At 43.2% G+C, this 13029-nt stretch overlaps 1 protein-coding gene across 1 annotated transcript in view; it reads right to left on the bottom strand.

The window, feature by feature from the left end:
* Nucleotides 1–13029, bottom strand: part of LOC139546195 (centrosome-associated protein CEP250) — a 121922-nt gene that overhangs the window by 95823 nt on the left and 13070 nt on the right. Inside the window, 7 exon segments of the mRNA XM_071354296.1 lie at nt 4095–4263; nt 5247–5594; nt 5834–5940; nt 6079–6244; nt 7445–7515; nt 8420–8497; nt 8677–8805. Of these exon segments, the coding sequence (XP_071210397.1) occupies nt 4095–4263; nt 5247–5594; nt 5834–5940; nt 6079–6244; nt 7445–7515; nt 8420–8497; nt 8677–8805 (1068 nt within the window).

The raw sequence follows: 13029 nt of genomic DNA, 5'->3' as shown, positions 1-13029 counted from the left end.
TCTAATAGACCAATACAGTGGGCTGGATGTGTTCATTTATAACATTAAACAGGCTATTCTAATAGACCAATACAGTGGGCTGGGTGTGTTCATTTATAACATTAAACAGGCTATTCTAATAGACCAATACAGTGGGCTGGATGTGTTCATTTATAACATTAAACAGGCTATTCTAATAGACCAATACAGTGGGCTGGGTGTGTTCATTTATAACATTAAACAGGCTATTCTAATGGACCAATACAGTGGGCTGGGGGGTGTGTTCATTTATAACATTAAACAGGCTATTCTAATAGACCAATACAGTGGGCTGGGTGTGTTCATTTATAACATTAAACAGGCTATTCTAATAGACCAATACAGTGGGCTGGATGTGTTCATTTATAACATTAAACAGGCTATTCTAATAGACCAATACAGTGGGCTGGATGTGTTCATTTATAACATTAAACAGGCTATTCTAATAGACCAATACAGTGGGCTGGGCTGGGTGTGTTCATTTATAACATTAAACAGGCTATTCTAATAGACCAATACAGTGGGCTGGGTGTGTTCATTTATAACATTAAACAGGCTATTCTAATAGACCAATACAGTGGGCTGGGTGTGTTCATTTATAACATTAAACAGGCTATTCTAATAGACCAATACAGTGGGCTGGGTGTGTTCATTTATAACATTAAACAGGCTATTCTAATGGACCAATACAGTGGGCTGAATGTGTTCATTTATAACATTAAACAGGCTATTCTAATAGACCAATACAGTGGGCTGGGCTGGGTGTGTTCATTTATAACATAAAACAGGCTATTCTAATAGACCAATACAGTGGGCTGGGTGTGTTCATTTATAACATTAAACAGGCTATTCTAATAGACCAATACAGTGGGCTGGGTGTGTTCATTTATAACATTAAACAGGCTATTCTAATAGACCAATACAGTGGGCTGGATGTGTTCATTTATAACATTAAACAGGCTATTCTAATAGACCAATACAGTGGGCTGGATGTGTTCATTTATAACATTAAACAGGCTATTCTAATAGACCAATACAGTGGGCTGGGCTGGGTGTGTTCATTTATAACATTAAACAGGCTATTCTAATAGACCAATACAGTGGGCTGGATGTGTTCATTTATAACATTAAACAGGCTATTCTAATAGACCAATACAGTGGGCTGGGGGGGATGTGTTCATTTATAACATTAAACAGGCTATTCTAATGGACCAATACAGTGGGCTGGGTGTGTTCATTTATAACATTAAACAGGCTATTCTAATAGACCAATACAGTGGGCTGGGTGGGTTCATTTATAACATTAAACAGGCTATTCTAATGGACCAATACAGTGGGCTGGGGGGGATGTGTTCATTTATAACATTAAACAGGCTATTCTAATGGACCAATACAGTGGGCTGGGTGTGTTCATTTATAACATTAAACAGGCTATTCTAATAGACCAATACAGTGGGCTGAATGTGTTCATTTATAACATTAAACAGGCTATTCTAATGGACCAATACAGTGGGCTGGGTGTGTTCATTTATAACATTAAACAGGCTATTCTAATAGACCAATACAGTGGGCTGGGTGTGTTCATTTATAACATTAAACAGGCTATTCTAATAGACCAATACAGTGGGCTGGGGGATGTGTTCATTTATAACATTAAACAGGCTATTCTAATGGACCAATACAGTGGGCTGAATGTGTTCATTTATAACATTAAACAGGCTCTTCTAATGGACCAATACAGTGGGCTGGGTGTGTTCATTTATAACATTAAACAGGCTATTCTAATAGACCAATACAGTGGGCTGGATGTGTTCATTTATAACATTAAACAGGCTATTCTAATAGACCAATACAGTGGGCTGGATGTGTTCATTTATAACATTAAACAGGCTATTCTAATAGACCAATACAGTGGGCTGGATGTGTTCATTTATAACATTAAACAGGCTATTCTAATAGACCAATACAGTGGGCTGGATGTGTTCATTTATAACATTAAACAGGCTATTCTAATGGACCAATACAGTGGGCTGGGTGTGTTCATTTATAACATTAAACAGGCTATTCTAATAGACCAATACAGTGGGCTGGGCTGAATGTGTTCATTTATAACATTAAACAGGCTATTCTAATAGACCAATACAGTGGGCTGGATGTGTTCATTTATAACATTAAACAGGCTATTCTAATAGACCAAGACAGTGGGCTGGATGTGTTCATTTATAACATTAAACAGGCTATTCTAATGGACCAATACAGTGGGCTGGGTGTGTTCATTTATAACATTAAACAGGCTATTCTAATGGACCAATACAGTGGGCTGGATGTGTTCATTTATAACATTAAACAGGCTATTCTAATAGACCAATACAGTGGGCTGGGTGTGTTCATTTATAACATTAAACAGGCTATTCTAATAGACCAATACAGTGGGCTGGATGTGTTCATTTATAACATTAAACAGGCTATTCTAATAGACCAATACAGTGGGCTGGGTGTGTTCATTTATAACATTAAACAGGCTATTCTAATAGACCAATACAGTGGGCTGAATGTGTTCATTTATAACATTAAACAGGCTATTCTAATAGACCAATACAGTGGGCTGGGTGTGTTCATTTATAACATTAAACAGGCTATTCTAATAGACCAATACAGTGGGCTGGATGTGTTCATTTATAACATTAAACAGGCTATTCTAATAGACCAATACAGTGGGCTGGATGTGTTCATTTATAACATTAAACAGGCTATTCTAATAGACCAATACAGTGGGCTGGGGGGTGTGTTCATTTCTACGTAGTGTTTTAACTACTGTTCAATGGACTTGCCTTATTCTAAAATGAATGAAATATTTTCTTAGTTTTTTTACAGACAATATCCCATAATCACAATGAGAAAAACGTTTTTAAAATAATTTTAGCAAATGTATTAAAAATAAAAAACAGAAATACCATATTTACATAAGTATTCAGACCCTTTGCTATGAGACTTGAAATTGAGCTCAGGTGCTTCCTGTTTCCGTTGATCATCCTTGAGACGTTTCTACAACTTGATTGGAGTCCACCTGTGGTAAATTCAATTGATTGGACATGATTTGGAAAGGCACACACGTGTCTATATAAGGTCCCACAGTTGACAGTGCATGTCAGAGCAAAAACCAAGCCATGAGGTCGAAGGAAATGTCCGTAGAGCTCCGAGACAGAATTGTGTCGAAGCAAGACAAGACAACGGAGGAGTGGCTTCGGGACAAGTCTCTGAATGTCCTTGAGTGGCCCAGCCAGAGCCCGGACTTGAACCCGATCGAACATCTCTGGAGAGACCTGAAAATAGCCATGCAGCAACGCTCCCCATCCAACCTGACAGAGCTTGAGAGGATCTGCAGAGAAGAATGGGAGAAACTCCCCAAATAGAGGGGTGCCAAGCTTGTAGCATCATACCCAAGAAGACTGGAGGCTGTAATCGCTGCCAAAGGTGTTTCAACAAAGTACTGAGTAAATGATCTGAATACTTATGTAAATGTGATATTTCATTTTTTGTATTTTTATAAATTATCAGAAATGTATAAAAACCTTGTTTCACTTTGTCATTATGGAGTATTGTCTGTAGACTGATAAAGGAAAACAAAGGTTTAATTCATTTTAGAATAAGTCTGTAACGTAACAAAATGTTGAAAATGTCAAGGGGTCTGAATACTTCCCAAATGCACCGAATATTCTGATCTGAGTGGTCAGTCTTACCAGTTTTAGAACAGCCTGACAGACCTGTATATTCTGATCTGAGTGGTCAGTCTTACCAGTTTTAGAACAGCCTGACAGACCTGTATATTCTGATCTGAGTGGTCAGTCTTACCAGTTTTAGAACAGCCTGACAGACCTGTATATTCTGATCTGAGTGGTCAGTCTTACCAGTTTTAGAACAGCCTGACAGACCTGTATATTCTGATCTGAGTGGTCAGTCTTACCAGTTTTAGAACAGCCTGACAGACCTGTATATTCTGATCTGAGTGGTCAGTCTTACCAGTTTTAGAACAGCCTGACAGACCTGTATATTCTGATCTGAGTGGTCAGTCTTACCAGTTTTAGAACGCCCTGATAGACACACTCTAGAGTTCTCTCTGTGTTTGTCTGTCTCTCCTTTTCTCTCTCCTCTTTCTTCTCCAAAGCCATCCCTCGCTCCATCTTCCTCTCCTCCTCCAGTCCTTCTATCTTTTGATCCTGAATGGTACGAGATAACTCTGAGATCCTGTGGAAGCAGAGAGGAGGACGGTTGGAGGAGTGCAGAAACAACCCTGTCTACCTCCAGACAATGACAAACAGGATGTATCATGTCTGAGGCAGAGACAAAGGCTGTGTCGCAAATTACACCCTGGTCAAAGGGAGAGCCCCCCGGTCAAAGGGAGAGCCCCCCGGTCAAAGGGAGAGCCCCCCGGTCAAAGGGAGAGCCCCCCGGTCAAAGGGAGAGCCCCCTGGTCAAAGGGAGAGCCCCCCGGTCAAAGGGAGAGCCCCCTGGTCAAAGGGAGAGCCCCCCGGTCAAAGGGAGAGCCCCCCGGTCAAAGGGAGAGCCCCCCGGTCAAAGGGAGAGCCCCCCCGGTCAAAGGGAGAGCCCCCCGGTCAAAGGGAGAGCCCCCCGGTCAAAGGGAGAGCCCCCCGGTCAAAGGGAGAGCCCCCCGGTCAAAGGGAGAGCCCCCCCGGTCAAAGGGAGAGCCCCCCGGTCAAAGGGAGAGCCCCCCGGTCAAAGGGAGAGCCCCCCGGTCAAAGGGAGAGCCCCCCCGGTCAAAGGGAGAGCCCCCCGGTCAAAGGGAGAGCCCCCCCCGGTCAAAGGGAGAGCCCCCCCCGGTCAAAGGGAGAGCCCCCCGGTCAAAGGGAGAGCCCCCCGGTCAAAGGGAGAGCCCCCCGGTCAAAGGGAGAGCCCCCCGGTCAAAGGGAGAGCCCCCTGGTCAAAGGGAGAGCCCCCCCGGTCAAAGGGAGAGCCCCCCGGTCAAAGGGAGAGCCCCCCGGTCAAAGGGAGAGCCCCCCGGTCAAAGGGAGAGCCCCCTGGTCAAAGGGAGAGCCCCCTGGTCAAAGGGAGAGCCCCCCGGTCAAAGGGAGAGCCCCCCGGTCAAAGGGAGAGCACTATATAGGGAATAATGTGCCATTTGGGACAGATCCAAAGCAGTGAGTATTGTTCTCAGATGGTGGTGAAGGCAGGGTGTCCCCTTTAGGACTGGAGTAAGCTTTTAGTCTGACCTGTTATTCAGATGCAGGGTCTCAGCTTCATAGAGGGCTCTGAGCTCTGTCAGCTCCCTCTCTCTCTCCTTCTCTCTCTCCTCTCTCTCCCTCTCTCTCTCCTCTCTCTCCCTCTCTCTCTCCTTCTGGTCGTGGTCCAGATCCTGCAAGGAGAGAGGGCCTAGGGTGGAGGAGAGAGGAGGTGAGCCCGGGGTGGAGGAGTGGGGTGGGGCGGAGGCAGAGCGGGGAGCAGGAAGGAGATTGGTTGTAGGGTCACTGGGACGTAGAGATAGAGACACCACTGAACCACAGTGGGAGAGGAGAGAGGAAGACAGACGAGAGAACTCAGCTCTAAGCTCCCAGAGGTCCCTGTGGATGGGACAAACAACAATTATTATCAACTGGACTATATAGCAGAAGTACGTCCAGAATGGCACTCTAATCCCTATACAGTGCACTACTTTAGACCAGAGCCACAGGGCTCTTTTAACCAGAGCTCTAGTCAAAAGTAGTGCACTATATAGGGAGTAGGGTGCCACTTCAGACACAACCGTAGAGATAGAGTTTTGAAGATACTGGTTTGAAATGTTTTCCAGGCATCAGTTTACCTGTCAGTGGCAGTCTTCATGGTGTGACAGTGTCGTCTCAGAGTGACCACATCTCCCCATATGGACATCAGATGACCCTGCCCCCGGTCTACATGACCGGTCAGTCGCTGAAGAAGGAAAGAAAGAAAAGAGGGGACGAGAGACAGGAAGAAGAGATGGTCTGCATGATGAAACAGCTCCAGTAATTTAGGAAACATGAAACAAGAATGAAACACGTCTCCTATTCAGTCTGTCAATCAGTCTACCTCCTTCTCTTTCTGCCACTCCATCTCCCTCAGTCCCGCCTCCTCCACGGCTTTGGACCAATCAGTAGTCAGTTTGCAAAGGTCCTCTCTCAGTGCTTCATTTACCTGGCCTGATTGGCTGAGCTGGCCACGAAGGAGAGAGTTCAGATCTGCCAGCCCTACACTCCTGCTCACCCAAACACACCAAACACACCCAACACACCCAACACACCCACACACACCCAAACACACCCAACACACCCAAACACACCCAAACACACCCAAACACACCCAAACACACCCAACACACCCAACACACCCAACACACCCAAACACACCCAAACACACCCAAACACACCCAAACACACCAAAACACACCCAACACACCCAACACACCCAACACACCCAAACACACCCAAACACACCCAAACACACCCAAACACACCCAAACACACCCAAACACACCCAAACACACCCAAACACACCCAAAGGGAATTAAGCGTCACCATCTTGTCAAGGTACCTTATTATATTGATTGTGTCTTAACAAAAAATATATACAGTATATAGTTGTTTTTCGTGGGTGGGGGTTACAGGTACTATATACAAATTCCTATAATTTAATAGGCAGTTCATATCATATTTACATGTGAGCTGCCACTCGAAAAGAAACAAAACATTTAGGAAAAGGACATAAATACAAGTTGAAAAAGTTTAACCCAGTCAGTATATAACAAACCCGCTTTGGTCCGTGTGGACCTATTTGGGTTCTAGAGATGAACAGTTTAATGTCGGTATTTATCCAACATAGGAGGCGAGTGAGAACACGGGGAACACGGCGAGTGAGAACACGGGGAACACGGCGAGTGAGAACACGGGGAACACGGCGAGTGAGAACACGGGGAACACGGCGAGTGAGAACACGGGGTGGCTTTCTTACCTTTCGTAATAAAAGCTAAATTAGTGATATATTCACATCTCTCCCAAATGAAGAAGCAGGAGAATATTTCATTGATTCATTTGGGTTCTGATTGTAATTCCCCAGTTTCAGATTCAATAGTTGCTATATCAGTTAATTGATCATTACTGCGTAGCTTGCTGGCCAGTAAACGACTGGGACGATTACCATGGAAGTAACGGTTGAGTCTAGCTCCATGGATGGCACATTCTGCTCTCTGTCTTTTCAATAAATGAAGTTGTGTCTTAACTTTGGAAAGACGAACAGCTACCTGGTCTGATAAGAGTGTTTGTTGACAACGCTCTAACTCAGTTAACAACATTTCCAACTCTGACATTTTCTTTAATTGTGATTTATTCAACCCAGACGCAGTTCGAGCTTCTGTGTCTGTTTAACACAAATTGTCAGACATGATGTGTCCCACACCCACCTCTGCTGTTCCTCCTCCAGCCTGATGAGGGCGCTCTCTAAGGAGTCACTGTGCTCATTCCTGATCCTCCTCTGCACAACAACAGAAGAAGACAAACCCTAAATTACCTGATATCACAGATGATCCATTATACTGACCTGATACTGTAGTGGCTGCTCTAACAATGGAAAAAATGATTTACAAAATGGAAGGCAGTCGGGAGGAGGCGAGATCAGGTGGGACCATTCTAGCCAATGAGAGAGCAGATATAGGTGTGAACAACAGGCACAATGGATTCCACTAGTTACCACAGCCACAAATTCAAAATGGCTACATCATAAAAAGTCATGAAAACAAACATTTGCTTGTGTAACTATGTGTTGTTGTATGTGTCGAACTGCTTTGCTTTATCTTGGCCAGGTCGCAATTGTAAATGAGAACGTGTTCTCAATTTGCCTACCTGGTTAAATAAAGGTTAAATAAAAAAAATAAAAAAAACAAAAATTGTAGGTCTTAATTTAAGGTTCGGCGTAAGGTTAGCAGTGTGGTTAGGGTTTAAAATCACATTTTAAGAAAATACATTGTAGAAATAGCATGGGTTTCTGACTGTGTGTCTGTGGTACCTAGTGACGACCAGGCACAACGCAGATATAAAGTGTTTTCAAGATGTCACAATTCCTACTTATATCAGTACACTCGTAACAACCTAATCATTACAAAACTTATATTCAATCAAATAAGCCACACATAGCAAATAAGCTATTAATTTTAAACAAATTCGATACTCTCTCATCTTATCGCTTGGTGAGCGAAACAACGCCACCTGCTGGAAAAGACAGATTTTGTTTTATCCCACTCGTGTCGCCTCTTCCTCTCTGCTGACATGCAGATTCAATTAACTACAGCTTCATCAAGAACTCCCTTGAAAAAGAGATATCTTCATGGGTTTGACCTGGTTAAATAAAGTATTCATCAAATGATAGATTTCCCTCTAACCTCGCGTTTCAGGAGCTCCCTTTCTTCAGTCTTCACCTGGTATTCCAAACCCTGACAGCGATCCCGGTATTCCAGCACCTGACAACAGACCGTATGATCACAGTGTAAACAAGAGAGCAACAATTATTTTCATGGCCATGTTTAAGAGCGTCAATTCTGCTCGGTTGCTGATCATTGACTGATAACTTTATGCTCTTAAAACATCGCCATATACAAGTCCATTATAGCCCCACAGCGCCAACCCTTTAAACCCTGACCTTGTTCTGCAGTTTGTGGATGAGTAGAGCCTGCCGGGCCTCCCTCTCTCTGCCATCTCGCATCTTCCTTCTCAACTCACTGTCCAGACGCAGAGGAACACACAGGGACGGGTCCAGGGACTGGGACAGCTAACCAGGGGGGCAGAGACAGAGAGTTAGTTACACTACCGTTCAAAAAGTTTGGGGTTACTTAGAAAATGTCCTTGTTTTTTAAAGAAAAGTACACGTTTTTGTCAATTAAAATAACACCAAATTGATTAGAAATACAGTGTAGACATTGTTAATGTTGTAAATGACTATTTTAGCTGGAAATGGTGGATTTTTTATGGAATATCTACATAGGTGTACAGAGGCCCATTATCAGCAACCATCACTCCTGTGTTCCAATGGCACGTTGTGTTAGCTAATCCAAGTTTATCATTTTAAAAGGCTAATTGATCATATAAAACCCTTTTGCAATTATGTTAGCACAGCTGAAAACTGTTGTGCTTATTTAAGAAGCAATAAAACTGGCCTTCTTTAGACTAGTTGAGGATCTGGAGCATCAGCATTTGTGGGTTCGATTACAGGCTCAAAATGGCCAGAAACAAAGACCTTTCTTCTGAAACTCTTCAGTCTATTCTTGTTCTGAGAAAGGAAGGCTATTCCATGCGAGAAATTGCCAAGAAACTGAAGATCTCGTACAACGCTGTGTACTACTCCCTTCACAGAACAGCGCAAACTGGCCCTAACCAGAATAGAAAGAGGAGTGGGAGGCCCCGGTGCACAACTGAGCAAGAAGACAAGTACATTAGAGTGTCTAGTTTGAGAAACAGATGCCTCACAAGTCCTCAACTGGCAGCTTCATTAAATAGTACCCACAAAACACGTCTCAACGTCAACAGAGAAAAAGGCGACTCCGGGATGCTGACCTTCTAGGCAGAGTTGCAAAGAAAAAGCCATATCTCAGACTGGCCAATAAAAATAAAAGATTAAGACGGGCAAAAGAACAGACACTGGACAGAGGAAGATTGGAAAAAAGTGTTATGGACAGAGGAATCTAAGTTTGAGGTGTTCGGATCACAAAAAAGAACATTCGTGAGACTCCATCTGTGAAGTATGGTGGAGGCAATGTGATGGTCTGGGGGTGCTTTGGTGGTGGTAATGTGGGAGATTTGTACAGGGTAAAAGGGATCTTGCCATACCCTGTGGACGGCGCTTAATTGGAGCCAATTTCCTCTTACAACAGGACAATGACCCAAAGCACAGCTCCAAACTATGCAATGACTATTTAGGGAAGAAGCAGTCAGCTGGTATTCTGTCTATAATGGAGTCACCAGATCTCAACCCTATTGAGCTGTTATGGGAGCAGCTTGACCGTATGGTACGTAAGAAGTGCCCATCAAGCCAATCCAACTTGTGGGAGGTGCTTCAGGAAGCATGGGGTGAAATCTCTTCAGATTACCTGAACAAATAGACAACTAGAATGCCAAAGGTCTGCCAGGCTGTAATTGCTGCAAATGGAGGATTCTTTGACGAAAGCCACGTTTGAAGGACACCATTATTTCAATTAAAAATCATTATTTATAACCTTGTCAACGTTTAAAATATATTTCCTATTCATTTTGTAACTCATTTCATGTATGTTTTCATGGAAAACAAGGAAATTTCTAAGTGACCCCAAACTTTTGAACTGTAGTGTATATGAGGCTGTTGTGTATTGGTAAATGGATTGAAAGAAAGTAGGGCTGTCCCTGACTAAAACAAATCTTGGTCGACCGAAAGTTGTCTGTTCAAAATATTTAAACAAGTATTTTTCCATATGTACACACACCCTATGCGTTTTAAATCAAATCAACTATATGCATTGAGCTTGTCTGATGCTTTAAGGTTTGATGAAATGGGACAAATGCCTCAAGAGGATGCCAGAGATCTAGATAACCAGAAGAGAAAATCCTTAACCCAACTATTCTCCTCTCACTTTCTCAGATTGTAATTTAAATGGATTTTTATTTGGATTTCATGTAATAGACATACACAAAATAGTCCAAATTGGTGAAGGGAAATGAACAAAATAACTTGTTACAAATTGTGGTGCGTGCATATGTATTCAACCTCTTTGCTATGAAGCCCCCAAATAAGTTCTGGTGCAACCAATTACCTTCAGAAGTCTCATAATTAGTTAAATAAAGTTCACCTGTGTGCAATTTAAGTGTCACATGATCTCAGTATATATACACCTGTTCTGAAAGGCCCCAAAGTCTGCAACACCACTAAACAAGGGGCACCACCAAGCAAACGGCACCATGAAGACCAAGGAGCTCTCCAAACAGGTCAGGGACAACGTTGTGGAGAAGGACAGATCGGGGTTGGGTTATAAAAAAATATCAGAAACTTTGAACATCCCACGGAGCACCATTAAATCCATTATAAAAAAAATGGTAAGAATATGGCACCACAACAAACCTGCCAAGAGGGCCGCCCACCAAAACTCATGGACCAGGCAAGGAGGGCATTAATCAGAGAGGCAACAAAGAGACCAAAGATAACCCTGAAGGAGCTGCAAAGCTCCACGGTGGAGATTGGAGTATCTGTCCATAGGACCACTTTAAGCCGTACACTCAACAGAGCTGGGCTTTACGGAAGAGTGACCAGAAAAAAGCCATTGCTTAAAGAAAACAAATAACATGTTTGTTGTTCGCCAAAAGGCACGTGGGAAACTCCCCAAACATATGGAAGAAGGTACTCTGGTCAGATGAGACTAAAATTGAGCTTTTTGGCCATCAAGGAAAACGCTATGTCTGGCACAAACCCAACACCTCTCATCACCCCGAGAACCCTATCCCCACAGTGAAGCATGGTGGTGGCAGCATCATGCTGTGGGATGTTTTTCCTCAGCAGGGACTGGGAAACTGGTCAGAATATGTATTTCAAGGCCTACCTTCAAACTCAGTGCCTCTTTGCTTGACATCATGGGAAAATCAAAAGAAATCAGCCAAGACCTCAGAATTAAATTGTAGACCTCCACAAGTCTGGTTCATCCTTGGGAGCAATTTCCAAATGCCTGAAGGTACCACGTTCAACTGTACAAACAATAGTACGCAAGTATAAACACCATGGGACCACGCATCCGTCATATCGCTCAGGAAGGAGACGCGTTCTGTCTCCTAGAGATGAACGTACTTTGGTGCAAAAGGTGCAAATCAATCCAGGAACAGCAGCAAATGACCTTGAGAAGATGCTGGAGGAAACGGGTACAAAAGTATCTATATCCACAGTAAAACGAGTCCTATATCGACATAACCTGAAAGGCCGCTCAGCAAGGAAGAAGCCACTCCTCCAAAACCGTCATAAAAAATGCCAGACTATGGTTTGCAACTGCACATGGGGACAAAGATCGTACTTTTTGGAGAAATGTCCTCTGGTCTGATGAAACAAACATAGAACTGTTTGGCCATAATGACCATCGTTATGTTTGGAGGAAAAAGGGGGAGACTTGCAAGCCGAAGAACACCATCCCAACTGTGAAGCACGGGGGTGGCAGCATCATGTTGTGGGGGTGCTTTGCTGCTGGAGGGACTGGTGCACTTCACAAAATAGATGGCATCATGAGGCAGGAAAATTATGTGGATATATTGAAGCAACATCTCAAGACATCAGTCAGGAAGTTAAAGCTTGGTCACAAATGGGTCTTCCAAATGGACAACTATCCCAAACTTACTTTCAAAGTATTGAAAAATGGCTTAAGGACAACAAAGTCAAGGTATTGGAGTGGCCATCACAAAGCCCTGACCTCAATCCTATAGAGAATTTGTGGGCAGAACTGAAAAAGCGTGTGCGATTAAGGAGGCCTACAAAGCTGACTCAGTTACACCAGCTCTGTCAGGAGGAATGGGCCAAAATTCACCCAACTTATTGTGTGAAGCTTGTGGAAGGCTACCCAAAACGTTTGACCCAAGTTAAACCATTTAAAGGCAATGCTACCAAATACTAATTGAGTGCATGTAAACTTCTGACCCACTGGGAATGTGATGAAATAAAAGCTGAAATAAATCATTCTCTCTACTATTATTCTGACATTTCAAATTATTAAAATAAAGTGGTGATCCTAACTGACCTAAGAGGGAATTTTTACTAGAATTAAATGTCAGGAATTGTAAAAAACTGAGTTTAAATGTAAATGTAACAGTGTTGAGGTCTGGTCCCGCAAGACTAGAATACAGTGTTGAGGTCTGGTCCCGCAAGACTAGAATACAGTGTTGAGGTCTGGTCCAGCAAGACTAGAATACAGTGTTGAGGTCTGGTCCAGCAAGACTAGAATACAGTGTTGAGGTCTGGTCCAGCAAGACTAGAATACAGTGTTGAGGTCTGGTT

The sequence above is a fragment of the Salvelinus alpinus genome, chromosome 20 (assembly GCF_045679555.1).
Source record: "Salvelinus alpinus chromosome 20, SLU_Salpinus.1, whole genome shotgun sequence".
Lineage (NCBI taxonomy): Eukaryota > Metazoa > Chordata > Actinopteri > Salmoniformes > Salmonidae > Salvelinus > Salvelinus alpinus.
The sequence above is the reverse complement of the archived record's forward strand: the minus strand, read 5'-3'. Positions and strand labels throughout refer to the sequence as shown.